This window comes from Strongylocentrotus purpuratus, unplaced genomic scaffold (genome assembly GCF_000002235.5).
Source record: "Strongylocentrotus purpuratus isolate Spur 01 unplaced genomic scaffold, Spur_5.0 spur5_scaffold_13, whole genome shotgun sequence".
NCBI classification, from domain to species: Eukaryota; Metazoa; Echinodermata; class Echinoidea; order Camarodonta; family Strongylocentrotidae; genus Strongylocentrotus; species Strongylocentrotus purpuratus.
The window spans coordinates 12,997,990-13,014,347 of record NW_022145598.1 but is presented as its reverse complement, the minus strand read 5'-3'; the positions used below and the strand labels follow the sequence as shown (position 1 = coordinate 13,014,347).

The following is a 16,358-nucleotide window of genomic DNA, read 5'->3' as shown; positions in this document are numbered from 1 at the left end:
TTTCATATTTATAATCGCGCCGTCTAAACACCCCAGCCTGTTTGCGCAGGCGCCAAAGCCAAGTATCAAGTAACTATCTCCATTGCAATCAGTGGAAATATCACATCACATCGGTGTATTTACTCGCTTCTCATGTTTTGACAGTCCTACCTATTAATCTGCTTAATGAAGAACGTGATCCTTTTGGAGTATTGACTGATTTGACCAATTAGTAGGAGGGGCTTGTCTCGCTGCTAAGAGGCGCCGAGTCCAATGTTTTGACTAAACAGAGTTGTCTGTTAGCTGTGTTCGTTAGGTGATTATGGTGATTAACGGATGATGTTTTGAACTTGTGATTAGACTTTCTTCATCCATTTCCAAATACAATGTTGACAAGAGCGCCATTAAGGGGAAACCCTAAGCCTAGTTAATATCAGCGTTTCAATATGTGTGTTTGTAAATAGTGAACTATAATCTTGGCATCTGAAATATAAAGCACGTAATTGATGCATTTCAAAGTGAACCGTAATTATCAAACCATATAACACAAATGTAATATGTATATATCATCGAGTAGCACAAAACGTATGCAATAAATCATATGATTTGAACAAAACAATGCAATAATGATAATGATAATGATAATAATATTAATAACAATAACAATCTTAATAATAATACAAATCATAAAATATTAGTAAAAATAATAATGATAATACAGATGATGATAATAAGAATAATAATGACAATAATAATGATATGGGTTTAAGTTTTACCTTACATTATTTTGTTTTCTTTTCAGCAAAACTTTATTGTAATTAAATATCATGCTTTCCATTTCTAATTTGTCCAAAGTAGCTCAAATGGAAAGGGCTAAAAGAAGGAAAAAATGATGGCCGATGAGAGTCGATAAAATATGATTATTTTTTTTTTTATCCCTTTCTCTTCTTAAAGGTACTATGTCCCATTTGCAGGCCCAAAAAATGAAAAAAATTAAATTCCAACTGCATTTGAAAGATAATAGTTATTTAGAACTTCCCTAAAAAAGGTAAGGCTTGAAAATGTCTTCAATTGGGAAAGTAATGACTATTAGTTGTCAAATCGACTGTAGGGCTATAGAGCCCAAAAGTAATAGTCTTGATTTTCAGACAATTGTACCGAATGGACATACGTTTTATGCTGCGCAAAGATTCAATCAGTTTAATCTTGGCCATCACAAGAAGTGGGTTATCAATGTAGACAAATGCTCATGTACCCTTTACAACTCTTTTCATGTATGTTATTACCAAAGAAGAAAACAAGCCAGTCAGTCACTCAATAGTGTCTGACAGTGAAGTTTAGCAAGTAAACGGGTTTCCTTGCATAATTTGAATATGAGGACACTGCTAACGTTTAAATTTCACAGATAGGACATGCATGATATATTCATAATTCTTGCAAAGTTCTACAGAATTTGTGGTTGGCTGCAAAAGGTACATAGTACCTTTAAAAGGTGATATGAAAATAAACATCCACATGAATGACCACATCAACGATTCAATCAATAAATATTTAAATGAAAAAAGAGTAAAGCGAACATGGCAATTATTGGCAAGGTGTTGACAAGCTATCTTCCATACAGTAAAAATCGTCTTAAAGTATGATATGCGTTTGCACGTATATCACATTTTAAGTCAAATATAAGAAAGAGGAAGGAATCACGAATTGATCATTGAAAGCACAAGAAATTCGCAAAATCTTAAACATACATGGAGCGGGAGTTTGCACAGGTGAGTCATGTTCACGTTGCCAAAGAAACTAAATCGATTTCCTGTCGTGAAAAAGGGTGGAAAAGATTTCACATTCATGTTATATATAGATTAAATGTTTGCTTACGGGATGATAGAGGGGGGGGGGAGGGTGTAAAGGGGTATTTTTTATAAGCAGCTACCAGAATATCAGCATTGCATCTAGAACTTTTTACCATAACAAGATTATCATTTGGTTGGTTGTTTTTATTTTATGCATATGTATAAGTATGCATGAGGTAGCACTAACCATCATCAATATTTATCCTTCATAATATTGTCTAACATAACTCTTTAAAAAATTATGAAATATCGCGTGTAAACCGGGGTGTAAACTTCTTCAAATTTCCGTTTTAAATCAACTCTCATGATACACAACCTGTCCGGACACACAACGTCTGGGTTTACTATTGTCGTTATTCTTATTGCATGATTATTATAGTAATTATTGTAGTAATCTTTCGTAAATGTTCAATAACCAAACTTTCGTCCCGAAGGTAAAAACTTGGGCTACACCCGTGAAGCGCTTCTCAACCAAAAAGATAAAGAGAAATGCACGGCTCTACACTCAGCCGTGAACGGAGGGAGCGAAGACGCGGTAGCAATGTGCCTAGAATATGGCGCTTGCCTGGATATACAGCAGGTATACACCGAGTTAACTCATTAAGCTGGGACCCACTGGAAATGCAATTTGAGAGGAACTGGTAATTGTTTGGTTGTAGGGAAAGTAGTGGTGTAACTGTTGGGGCACGTGTCCCAACACCAAATCAAATACATATTTTTAAAATATATGTGATAGGACGCTTTGCCTATTCATCGGTATAAATGTTGAGTTTGTTTAATAATCGGAATCTTATCTGGCTGGTGCACCAATGATTTCAATACCCATTTAAACCTTTAATACTCCACCACGAAGCGAAGGATATGGATATGAGATCATGAAGGGACACTTTTCCATGCCACTATTCCCCAATGCACAATCCATCAATGTATTTCGGCAAATTTGTTTTAATTTCAATTTGATTTCTGCCACGTGCAGGGCTCAGGAAATGCCACCAAAAAGTTACAGTGAATGTCTTTACAGATGGACTTTAATCGCTTTGATTTCCCACAATCAGATCCTTACCAGCACCTCTCGATTTGTAACATCAGTGGGCTCTTTTTATAAATAACAACTTTGTCTTTTCTAAGCAAACCATATTTCCTCATTTCCCCCTTCCCATATATTCCCGAAGCCGAAAAATGTGGCTACGAGCGATGGCAACTCTTGAGTTTTACAGACAAGGAGAAGAACACAGCGCTGCATTCAGCTGTGAACGGTGGTTGTGAAACGGCCGTACAGGTGTGCTTAGAATTTGGCGCCAAACTGGATGTGCAACAGGTATAAAATTCATGGAGATGGTCCTGTCGTCTGCACTTTGTTTAATCCACTGTTGATTGTACGTTTAATGTTTAGCTGATATTAGTGTCCATAACTTTATCATCTCTTCTTATTTATGTATATATTAGCTTGCACTTATAGTTTTGTATCAACTTTCAGTTAACCCTTTCAGATGTTAAGTTGATCAGTTTCGTAATCATCATCACATACATGTATATTATACGAATGAATATTTTGGAAAGTAATGAATCTGTCTATACGTCTCATCTTGAATTGGTCATTATATTTATATTTGAATCTGTTCGTGATTAGACCCATATACAGGTAAGATTGTTTTGGGATATAATATCATGATTTCTCTATCCGAGGGTGGTGGAAACCCTCCCCACCCCTACCCCGCTCCTTACACACACACACGCGTGCGCGCGCACACCCACACTCACATCGACAAGCCTAAAAATAGCATATCTGAAATAGGTATACGAATAACACCAAGATATGTGTCCTATAATGTGCCCTCCTGTAGCACATCAAAACCGCATTAAGAACCTCCTCCCCCCCCCCCCCCAAAAAAAAAAACATTTGGGGGCTGCATGCTCGTCAAATATTTTTCGGACTTACATGTATAGCCCTTATATCCGGGATCCGAGATTGATTGAATCTATTGTAAAATCTCTGCACATTAAGCTACATAATTTCTTCATGAAATGGATGCACATTTCTGTGAAAATGTAAAAGGTTTTGGACCTCTCGCCTATGCACACACACAGATTAAGGAAAGAGAGCATGTCTTCTCGTGTCTCTTATTCTCTGTGATTTCCCTAATGGCACCTCCTGTTTTCAGTTAGTCGTATGAACGACTGATATGCGTTTCTCGATAAAAGAGCCCATAAATTAACGTTTCTTGGGATCAAATTATCAAGTAAACTTCAGTTTATTTTCGAGAACACTTAGGGTTTTTATTCAAGTATCTACCCTGCCATCTTCGTTAATGTCTAGATCTTCTGACTGTGTTTGATCTTCTTAATGTGAGTGATCTACGTACATTGATTGAGAACCTTTCCATTACTGACATCATGGTCATTAGCAGGGGCGGTCCAGGGGAGTGTTTCACAAATATTAAGATCGACTTTAAGTTGTACATAACTATGGCAGGCTGTTCATGCCACTGTTTGTTCTCACCGTTTACTGGTATTGGTCTCTCAACGGTGGTGCAAATCGTGGTAACAAATCTACAGAATTTCCCTTTTTTGATAGTTCATTATTGAAGGAAAAAATATTATCTAAAAATCGTAATGGAGAGACCAATGGTGAGATTAACCAGTGGCATGAAGTCAAACTTAAATTCGATCTTAGTCTTTGTGAAACATCCCCCATGATTCTGTAAACATAGGGGTGGGGCTAAATTCAGCAAAGTGTCTTGTACTGGGAGTCATGTTAAACGACCACTCGTGTAAACAACACTAATGCGTTCCACTAGAAGAGAGCCCTTGAATGATGATTTTTAAATAATAAATACTTTCGAGCAGATGATTAGGTCCACTAGCGTAATCTATTCCGCCATCTTAGTAAACATGCCTAAAAGGTCTACCGTGTTTTTATACTTGATGTAGTTGATTTACTATAGTTGATTAAGTGTTCTCCCAGTACTGATATCGCGATCATTGGCAGGGGCAGTTCGGGGATTCTTTGAAACAGGGATGGGGTTAAATTCATGAAACTGTCTTATACGGGGGGCGTGTTAAGCAATTACTATTGTAAACAACAATTATGCGGTATTTGCAATAAAAGATCAACGAATTAGGTTTCTTGGGGTCAATTACGTTAATACATAAGTACTCTCTATAGGTGAGAGGAAGTGATAGGTTTGTATCCATGTATCTACCCTATCATCTTAGTAAGCATGTCTAGATGGCCTTCTCATTGTGTTCATACCTCTTAATGTGAGTGGTCTACTAATATTGTTAAAGTACTCTTTCATTACTGACATCATGTGATTATCCACAGGAGCGGGTCCAGGCTTCTCCAAAATAGGAAGGGACTACTACTTCCGCTTTTTGTTTTCATCTTTTTGGGAGGAAGGGGTGGCAGATGGGAATGGATGTAAATTGTATAATTATGTTGATATGTTTGTACCTCGTATTGGCATTATACTTTTGAAAATCAATAATTCTGTTTCTTTTTCTTTGTGGAATACGTACATTTTATATCAAAGTTTTAGGATATTTCTGTTTACATTCTAAGATAAATATTAGCATATATAAACTATTTTTTAGTCATTATAATACATTTTAATATTCTATTTGAAATGCTTTTCTTTTTTTACTCATCGTTTCCATGACGAACAGGATAACAAATGCACCCCGCTCCATCTTGCCTGCGGACAAGGAGCATTGCGCATCGTGGAGATTATGCTGTCAAACTATAAGACGGAAAACACACTGGAAATGCAAGATATAGAAATGATGACCCCACTACACAAGTAAGAACTCGCTTGAGCTATAGAGAAGTTTAGAATAAAGGAACTTGTGTGAGAGGGAAATGAGAGCGGGATGGGGAGAAGGGAGAGAGTTGGAGAAGTGATTACGTTGTCAAACTATACGAGACTGAAAAATCATTGGCAATGCACAATATAGAAATAATGACCCCGCTTCAGGTAAAAATAGCATGGTAATAAAACTTGAGGTATATATTTATAAAGAAAGGTAAACACGGATTGACATGGTTAAAAGGGGAGTGGGTAGCAGAATGGTTCTAAGAAATGTGTAAATTGTCTGATTATTCATTCACTGTCTAGAATGAACATAGAACTTGCCTACATAATACAGATTATGTATATTTTCGGGAAATATTAGTAGACAAGTCATGGCAAAGTCTGTTTGCAGAAAAGAATATAAATATTTCGACTGTTTTGTAGCAGTAGGTCTAATCGACAACTGGCTTCATACCATGTTTCAACGTGTTTAATGCTTTTGATACTTCTAATCACACAGGGCCGCTATGTTTGATCACATCGATGTCGTCAAGTACTTACTAGAACAGGTAAGTTGTGTACTGAATCAAACAAATATTTGATTTTGTGTTTGATATAAGAATATATTTATTTCCAGTTGATTTTATAAAGAAAAGTATAGATAATCAAGCTTTTACAAAATGCAGACAACATGTACATCAGATAATGTTTTTTTCAGTAAATACTTGAAGAGATGGTGGATAAGTCTTTCGAAACTGTACAGCCTAATTAAATAATGCTTTTCGTAAAAGCAATCTAGCTTTCTCTCTCTCTCTCTCTCTCTCTCTTTCTCTCGACTCCATCCCCCCGCTCTCTCTCTCTCTCTCTAATTTTGCTTCATTTGTTTTTCTATATCATTCTCTATCTCGCCATCTCTACCATTTTGTCTACTTACTATCCTCAATCCATTTTTTTTTCTTTCCGTAATTTCATTTTCCATCACTTTTTCCAGTCTCTGTCTCCCTTTCCGCTCCCATCCATCCTCCCACATTTATCAATTCCCTATTAACCCTTTTCCGGCCATTCTTAAACGATACATTTTCTGCGTTTCTGTCTCATCCCAAACTCAAGGGCGCAGACATGGACGCCGAGGACATCGAAAATCGCACGCCGCTACTCCTGGCGGCCTCGAAGCGAGCATGGCGGTCTGCACGGCACCTCCTCTCGAAAGGCGCCAATCTTTTCGTCACAGACGCCGAAAGTCGTAACGTTCTACACATCGCCATCATACACGGCGGAAATATTAAAGAGCTCAAAGTCTTCGCTAACACGCAGGTAGGTTCAAAGGTCATCAAGATGAGGCACGGTTGCATTGAACTTTAATTTAACTGTCAAGCAGGCCTTATCAAACGAAAGCTCTACAGTGAGATTAGAATTTCAAAATACATCAATTTAAATGTTTTTATATTATAATGGTCAGATTATTATTTTGCGCAGTTTATCAAAAATGTCTGTTTTCCTTAATTTTAATGATTTTTTTTTCTCTGAAATGTTTTTACTATTTACTATTTGCAATTTATTATTTCCAATATTTACATTCATGTGCATTAATGGGATATTTACATTTGATTCATTTACATTTGATACATTTACACTTAATAAATACATTTGATTCATTTACATTTGATTCATTTACATTGGATTATTTTACATTGAAAACATTTACATTTGATACATTTACATTGGATACAATTACATTCATTTACATTTGCATTCGATACATTTACATTCTTTTACATTTTATTCATTTAGGATACATTTCCATTTGATACATTTATATTTGTTTTATTTACATTTGTTTCATTTACCTTTGATACATTGGCATTTGATACATTGGCATTTGATTCATCTATAATTATGATACATTTTTTCCTCAAAATGATTCATGAAATTGTACAGTAAAGGTAAGTTACACGCCTAATGCATATCAATCAGATAAACATTAAAAATCACTCCTAATTATTGAACAAGACTTTGGATTTCTTAAAGAAACAAATATACACTTTAAATAAGTAATATACGATTCTCACTTCATCGTAACACATTTTCTCGCAGGACACGTTTGCGAGCCTTCTGAATGAGCGAGACTCTCACGGCTGTACACCGATGCATTACGCTACACAGCGAGGTAACATCGTATGTGTAGAAAGCCTGATTGATCTCGGAGCTACGGTCAATCTCAAAAACAAGGCAAAGCAGTCCCCTCTTCACTTCGCCGCTAGGTAAGTTCTAGATGTCTTTGTATCATAAATGAAGCAATCAGTTGCATGTCCACGATTAGACCCTAGGGTGTGCCACTATATTTTTGATTTTATTTTTGTAAAGCAACACACTAAAGAAAGAAAGTAGGGTTGTGAAGGTAATTGGACTGTCGATCACAAGGTTCGCGGTTCGAGTCCCGCCGCGGCACTAATGTCCTTTGGGAAGATATTGATCTACAGTTGCCACACTCAACCCATGTAAGGTAAATGGGTACCTGGTAGGATTATTCCTTGAAATGCACCGTGCGCTGATAAGGCTGCCGGAGCTTTAAAGCTAGGATAATAATTTCCAAAGCTCTTTGGAAGCGCATAGAGATGTTATTTCATGACGTATTATGCGCTATACAAGAACTAAACTATTAGTATTATTATATCACTGCAGTATCTCTCCCGCCCTCCCTCACTCTCTCAATCTCTCTCTCTCCCTCTCTCCTCCTCCTCCTTCTTTTCCCTATCTCTTTAATCCCAATACATTTGACCTTTCCTCTCTCGCTATAAATGTCCTCCTGTTTAAAAATATACCTCCTTGTCTATACGTTTCTCTTGAATTGGTTCTGTATGTTCACATCTACCTCTGATTACTCTCTCTCTCTCTCTCTCTCTCTCTCTCTCTTTCCCCCTCTCTCTCTATCTCTCTCTCTCACACACTCTCTCTCTCTCTCTCTTTCTCACTCACTCTCTCTCTCTCTCTCTCTCTCTCTCTCGCTATCTATCTCTCTCAGTCACACTCCATTTCTCTCTCTCTCTCTTTCTCTCTCTCTATTTCTCACTCTCTTTTTCTCTCTATCGATATCTCTCTCTCTCTTTTTTCTCTCTTACTCTCTCTATCTCTCTCTCTCTCTCTCTCTCTCTCTCTCTTTGTCCCTCTCTCTCTCTCTCTTCTCTCTTTCTCCCTCTTTCTCACTCTTTCTTTCTCTCTGTGAGAATGGCTCTCCAATGCAATATACTATATTCATAGATATCTCCTCCATTGTTTTCATTAGATACGGACGACTGAACTCCATCAAGCGACTCCTGGATAGCAAGATAGGACCGAACATCATCAACGATACAGACGGAGAGGGGATGACAGCCCTACACATCGCCGCTCTGTTCGGCCATCAGAAGGTGGTACAGCTGCTGCTCCTCAGGGGTGCTCTGCTACACAAGTAAGGGCGATTTAGATTCAAATGTGCGTCATATGACGCGTTTCGACGCGTTTCAGACCAAGGCTTGTCTGAACCTTGGTCTGAAACGCATTGAAACGCGTCATATGACGCACATAAACCTAGGTTAGTCGACAAACCTCCTTTGTGAATTCGGGCCTTTGACTGTCTACCATTATGAAATTGAGAAGAAAAAAAATCTGCGTTTACATGAAAGAATTCCCAGGTTTAGTATCAATCACGAGTGGAGTTCTTAAAGCCACTTAGTAGTCTATGTGTCCTGTATCCGGACACCTCCGCCCTGGACATCCACCCCCAGTCAACTATCCCCTAGGACAACTACCCCTTGTAATGCATCATTATTCGCTGACACCAGATTTGCTTGAATTAACAATTCGTGTGTCTGTTCATGCAAAGGTCTCTGAACCAGTGAACCTGTGGTCCCTCCAACTTGCATCTATCCCGAGGGTTTGGAAAATTCGATTAAAATATGATGAGAATTCCATACTGCGGTAGGCTGGGGCACAATGCATGACAAGCGGCTTGCCTGTCTTTAAAGTGAAGTCCACTCTTGGTGACTGACTATACCTGTTATTGCGTAAACAACCGAATGGTGCCAAGTTCCCCAGCTCAAAGTTTACTTTTCTCAATGTTCCACACTTTCCTTTTCAAGTGAGAGACGAATTTCAGGTAAAGTTTAGCGTGGCACTGTTAAAGGGAACCAAAACATTCACACTAAGTTACTTTTATTGTAAAGTTTAAGATATTTGAATAAAATCAGTGGAAATGTGAACAAAATCGGGCAAGGAATAAGGAAGTTAAAGCTTTTTGAAATGACTAGTCACTAGAGAGCGATATTCAATTTGATGCGTCATTGTGGACAGCTCTCCATGCCTTTCGTTTTCTTCGTATTTATATGTGTTCTTGATCCGACTTCATAACATGTGAAGTAGAATATCATTTTGCATTCTATACCTTGCTTCAGGGGAGTAGATTATCTCAATCACAAGAAAGAAGGAAAAACATTTTGGTTCCCTTTAAATGCAAATGAGTTACATTTGAGTTTGATATTACGTTGTATTTCAGGGACTATAAAGGCAGAACGCCGTTCCACCTGGCTGCCATGGGCGGGTACAAGGAAACCATGGATATCCTGTATTCAACACATGGACATCTGCTGGACCAAACCGATGACTGTGGGGTGAGTACAGCCTTTAAAGGGGAATTCCCCCCCCCCCCCCTCCCCGGATACTTTGCTGGTTATAAAGCCTATCTGCACTTGTTGGCCAGGAGGGATTAGACCTTCCTGCGGTGCGTGGTCACTAACAGGTGGTTATCTCATCAAATCAGCTCTCAATTAAAAAAAGAAAAGGGGAACCATGGGGAACCAACGGTCACCACTTAGGCATTGCTTGCTAATTAGAGGGCGCAAGTAGCTATAAGTAGTGTATTTGGGCTTTAATAGAAGTAGATAAAATGAGATAAACAACAGCTATTTTCCCCTAAGCTTGGCACACGTGTTTACTTCATTTGCCCCTTGCTACCCAAGTTTATTAAATGATTCCCTGGCAACGATGGGGTAATAATAATAGTAGCAGGGCCTGGGTAACTAAAACTTAATTATTGTTTTCATTATTATTATTATTATGATTATTATCATGATTATTATCATTATTACTATTACAACCATCATCATTAATATTATCAATATTATTATTATCAAATTTAAATTTTCTCTTCCTTCAACCGTGAACAATGTAGAACGCACCAATCCTGCTCGCGGCCCAGGAAGGCCAGATTACCGCTGTGACATACCTTCTCGATCACGGGGCCGCTGTCGACATCGTTAACTGTGCCGGCGATGGTATCATGGACATCGTCTTTGACACGCATAATAAGGACGTTGCAATCGCCATCGTTCTACATAAACGGTAAGCTTGATAAGTTTGACGATGACGAGGTAGTTTTCATGGTAGTAGATGCAATTTGAAAATTATCCGAAGAGTAAGTTATTAAGAAACCAATACGAGAATGGTACGTATTCCACTTATTTGTGTTTATGTTGTTGTTCTTTTTTCTTCAAGATGCTGTTATCCATAGCAGATTAATTGGATAGTTAGTAACTAGGGCAGCGTTTCACGAAACCGTCATAAGTACAAGTTCGTCGACAGCCCATTAAAATCCGTGTATTAAATTTAGCAAGTGTTTAAATAGGATGTCGGTTGAACTGTACTTCCGACGCTTTCGTGAAACGATACCCAGAGGTCCTAGAAACATGCACAAATTAGAAAACATGATGTCTGTTGCCCTTAGAGCAAACTTGACCTTTAAAGGGAGGTATTCTGCTGACACTACATGTACTTTAGATTTACATAGGATGTCATCTGCTGCCCACAACGTCTCGATGTGTCGACAGCCATGTCCCACAATGCATCACCAACTTGATGGTGCTTGTGTACAGAAACCGTAAATCGCTCTGTGTACGCCTTCACCGAAAGATGGCGCAATATAAAATGCATTATAGCAGTCGTAGCGATATTGCCTTTGATGCCGGACCACTCTTACATTGCAATATTTCACGTGATATTAAAATTATGCTGGATATAAAAGAGACTATATGTAAATGTAAATTGGTATTACTTTTGTTTTCTATTTCCTCCCAGGTGGGATGAGCTATTGATATGCACAATGAGTGATACGAACCCGATAGCTCGACTCATACAACATATGCCCGATGTATTCACGGTAAGATCTACATTATTATATAGATTTCCTTTGTTTGGATTGCTGTGCGTGTGATATTATAGATAGGCCTATGTTGACTGCTATGAGAGGTGTCGCTGTTTTTATAGGCTCAAGGGGACGTTATATCCTGATATAACCCCGGGGCGCGCCGAGGGTTTATCCCCGAGAGCCAGTATAGAAACAGCTATGCTTCGAATATTATAGCAGTCCATTTATCTTTAATATACCGAATTCACAAACAAATCTACAAAGAATTCTTACCTTATCCTTTTCTTGAGTAAAGACTGGTTAAAACATCACATCAAATCGGAAACACTGCCTGTATATCTTCGCTTGAAAGTTGCCTGAAAGTAGCGATCATTCGGGAATCACAGACAAAAAGCACTGTATGGTACGCTCGCACAAAGAAACTTTTAACACGTAAACCAATGGGGATCTCAGCTAAATTAATTTATATGGCCCGTTACCCGGTGGCCACGGCCATCTTTTATTAAATTATTGACCGGTAGGCGGGCATGGCTAAAATCACGACTCCAATTTCGACCAATCAGATGACTAGATTTAATTCAACATACTAAAGAGAGGTATATAAAGTGATCATATACTAAATAGGTATTTGGTAGGAAGACATTTCTTGAATGCGTGAGCACGGCATCATAGTAGGCTTAGCTTGGCTAAAAACTAGGATAATAATATAATCACAGGACCCTCACTTTCGATAATGATGAGGCTACCCTTGGTTAACAGACGTATTATAAAGATTGATATAATCATTGCTAGTAGGCCTAGTAGGCTAGTAGTAGTAGAAGTAGTAGAAGTAGTAGTAGTACATGTATTATCATTATTATTATTATTGTTTTATTATCATTACTAGTTCATTATCATTATGACTATTATCAATATTATCATCATAATTATTGTTGGTTTCAATATTATTATTATCATCACTATTATCATAACTATTTTTATCATTATCATTATTATCATCATTATTATTGTTATTATTATTATCATTATTATTTGTATTATTATTATTATTATCATTATTATTATAAAGTACATGCAGCTGACTGTTGTAAGTTTAAGATTAGAAAACCTTTCAATGACTGTAATTTGCTGTTTATTCCACAGAAAGTGTTGGATCGCTGCCAAACAGTTTCCGATCTCGAGCCCGGACATCCCGAATACTGGGTAAGTCGTCTCAATTTGTGGTGATGATGACGAAGATGACTATGCACTCGCATACGTACACGATGATGAAGCCGAAGATTAAGTTGATGATAACAATGAGGTTGATATGATAATGCTACAAACGTAGGTGGTGATGATGATGATGATGATGATGATGACGACGACGATGATAATAATGATGAGGTTGATGATGAGGGTGGTTATGTAGTAGCGGTGATGTTAGTGGTGATGATGATGTTTATAATGTTAATGTCGAGGGTGATAATGATAATTATGATGATAATATTGATAACGGCAGTTATGTAGCATGACGGCAATAAGGATGACGTTGATGGTGATATTAACAAAAATGATTATAGCAAACGTGGTGATGGTAATGATGGTGGTGATGGCGATGACGACGATGACGGTGACGTTGTTAATCATGAGCATCATGATGATGGTAGAAATACCGTCCTGTAATTTCCACCCACTGCTAATCACTAAATGGCATTTCAAATCACAATGTGCGCGTTTGAATTGACCTCATTGCAATATTAAGAACTAATGTACTATTTTTTGTTTTAATTTCCCTTTTGTATTTCAGAGACGATATGATTTCAAATATCTGCAGATTCCGGTGAAATGCCGTCGTAAATGGCTCAAGGACTACAGTGTTCTTTATCCTCTGCCTACCTTGAATGTAAGTCATTATCTCATAAAATATTCATATTTATGCATGTTATTTTTGTGTTAAACAACATGTTATTTTGCTCCAGGAAACAATTTTTCAGCTATACGCATATTATCCACAGATAATCACTGAAATCCATTACTTTTTTTTAATGTGATTTTACTTGCTTAATTGCTTGCTTCTCTGAGAAAATTTCCCCTCCCACGTTTTAAGAGCGATTTCTGCACTCTTGTTTTCCAAAAGTGTTTAGTGGTGAATGTATCTCAATTTATTTAAGAGATATGCTATCAGTGGAGTAATGACCATAACGGTGATAAAATAGTAATACTCTTCATGAAATTACTAGTAGTAATGATACATGGAATATTCAGGATAACAATGCTGTTATCAATGTTTTGTTGCTTCTTTTTCTTCTGTTATTTATTTCTAAATGATCAATGCATCTTCTTGTCTACATTAATAAGGGAGTTTACAGATAGCACATGGTACAAATGACCCCAAATATCCACAGATCTTTTACACATGGAGAAGTTCCACTTTGAGTATCATCGAATATATGTACCGTTGGTGCATATAAACTGAATAATGTTACATAACTTTCATGAGCGCATATCCAGTATTCATCTCTGTGGGTTTTACCATTTTGGTACAAATAACCTTTATCTGCCCATGCGCAGATAGTATCTGTAAACTCCCTTATAGTCGTCAAATAATATTCGTTGGATAGTGTCCCCTTAGATCAAGATTAATGTATCTTGATCTTCGAAGTAGTTGCTACAACTATGCATCTATCAATGCATCTCCTTGTCTACGTTAATACTCGTCAAATAATCTTGATCCCAATGAATATTATTTTATTTGATGTGTCTGTATTTCATGATTTGTTTCAACAGGCTATGGTGAAGTATAATCGTGTGGAGCTTCTAAGTCATCCCGTCTCTATCAAGTATTTGGACATGAAATGGTAAATAATGATATTAGACCCAAACCAAGAATATTCCCAGAACAAAGTAGAATAGTCCACATTATGAACATGACGGACATAGAAAGAGGACAAAATATACAGTTCCTCATTCTACCCTCAACAATTGCTGTGGTAGACAAAGGAACATCCCTTTACTGATATTATTTAAAAATGTGTAGAACAGGTGAATATGCATGTGACACCTGTTCTACACATTTTTACATTATAGCAGTGAAGGGATGTTCCTTTGTCTACCACGGCAACTGTTGAGGGTAGAATGAGGAACTGTATATTTTGTCCTCTTTCTTTGTCCTTCATATTCATAGTGCCAACTACATATCAAATCATCTTCGACTAAAAGAAGGCAAATAGAAAGAAAAAAGCAAACAAAAAAACGCTAGTCTTAGCAATGCGTCCAGACGTTGGTCAAACTTAATCATTTCCATTTCCGTCACCCCGGTCATAGCTGCGGCAGGAATAGAAATGGAAAATTACTCTTTTCGTTGATGTATAATATATGTATATAATATATAATATATATATATATATAATATATACATATGCTTACATGTTTACATTATGAGGAGGCGCGATAGCTCAGTCGGTAGAGCAGTGGTCTCGTATTCCGGTGACCCGGGTTCGGAACCAAGTCAATGCGCTAGTGCCCTTTGGTAAGGCGTTAATCCTCATTACCAGGTCCCTCGGAGAGGACCTAAATCCGTCAGCCGTCTGGTTACTTAATCACAAGCATTTATGCTTTCTTACTTTATTTTCCCTCGACTTTGCAGGAAGGCATACGGGGCCATGATGCACACCCTCTACACCTCGATATACCTGGTGTTCTTGGCCATACTAACCAGTTTCGTATGCACGACCGATCCGAGACCACACCATAACGTGTCAATGACCGGCCATCCTGATCTTCATATCAAAAGAAACGCGGTATGTATGTATGTCTTTAGGTAGCCTTTAAACAAGGCCTCACGTCTGATAGATGCCGAGCGACTAAAAAGAGACTAATCGCGAAAACCCGTGTGAACGCCAGAGCGGCTAAAGCCACTAGTTCACCCCGGGTCTCAAGACTCATCTCAGCCGCTGATTGGGGTGGAAAATAGCCAGAGTCACGAGGCCTTGTCAAAAGGCTAGTCTTTAGCTGACTTATTTTAAAGAATATCGTTTTCAAGGTATCTTCACCACAGTGGAGATGATATAATGAGGAGGAAGATGATGATGATGATGGTAGTGGTGATGTCGGTGGTGTATGATTACGATGGTGATAGCGGTAATGATGGTTTAAATATGATGATGATGATAATGATGATAATGATAATGATCATGATGGTGATGATGGTGAGGAAGATGAGGATAATGATGATGGTGGTGGTGATGATGACAATCAATCCTAAACCTAAACATCAAAACATTCAACCAAGCCAATATTTCTACGAAGAGAAACGAGGTTCTTATTTTACATTTCACATAGAAAAGGTCTTAATCTTATTTTTAAATATATAATATTTTATCTGTATCCGATAATGATGATTATTATTCTGATGATGATGATGAGGATGAGGAGGAGGATATAGGTGATAGTGGTGGCGTTGATGATAACGATGATGACGATGAATTTGATGATGAAATGAATGCATGTATTATGATGCCTAAATAATGGCTATGGTTCATGCTTTATAATTAGACTCAATTGGTTATGTTATGCTTC

At 37.6% G+C, this 16,358-nt stretch overlaps 1 protein-coding gene across 3 annotated transcripts in view; it reads left to right on the top strand.

Moving 5' to 3' along the window:
- LOC105444466 (transient receptor potential cation channel subfamily A member 1-like) overlaps window positions 1-16,358 on the top strand; it is a 46,945-nt gene that overhangs the window by 19,817 nt on the left and 10,770 nt on the right. For 2 of the 3 annotated variants that reach the window (XM_030982943.1, XM_030982941.1), the window contains 13 exons: window positions 3,002-3,147; window positions 5,496-5,629; window positions 6,141-6,189; window positions 6,731-6,934; window positions 7,715-7,881; window positions 8,904-9,068; window positions 10,152-10,266; window positions 10,827-10,996; window positions 11,729-11,810; window positions 12,942-13,001; window positions 13,588-13,683; window positions 14,568-14,638; window positions 15,427-15,580. In XM_030982943.1, the coding sequence (XP_030838803.1) occupies window positions 3,002-3,147; window positions 5,496-5,629; window positions 6,141-6,189; window positions 6,731-6,934; window positions 7,715-7,881; window positions 8,904-9,068; window positions 10,152-10,266; window positions 10,827-10,996; window positions 11,729-11,810; window positions 12,942-13,001; window positions 13,588-13,683; window positions 14,568-14,638; window positions 15,427-15,580 (1,613 nt within the window). Of the gene's footprint in view, window positions 1-2,263; window positions 2,410-3,001; window positions 3,148-5,495; window positions 5,630-6,140; window positions 6,190-6,730; window positions 6,935-7,714; window positions 7,882-8,903; window positions 9,069-10,151; window positions 10,267-10,826; window positions 10,997-11,728; window positions 11,811-12,941; window positions 13,002-13,587; window positions 13,684-14,567; window positions 14,639-15,426; window positions 15,581-16,358 lie in introns of all 3 variants that reach the window. The other variant, XM_030982942.1, reaches the window with a different exon arrangement.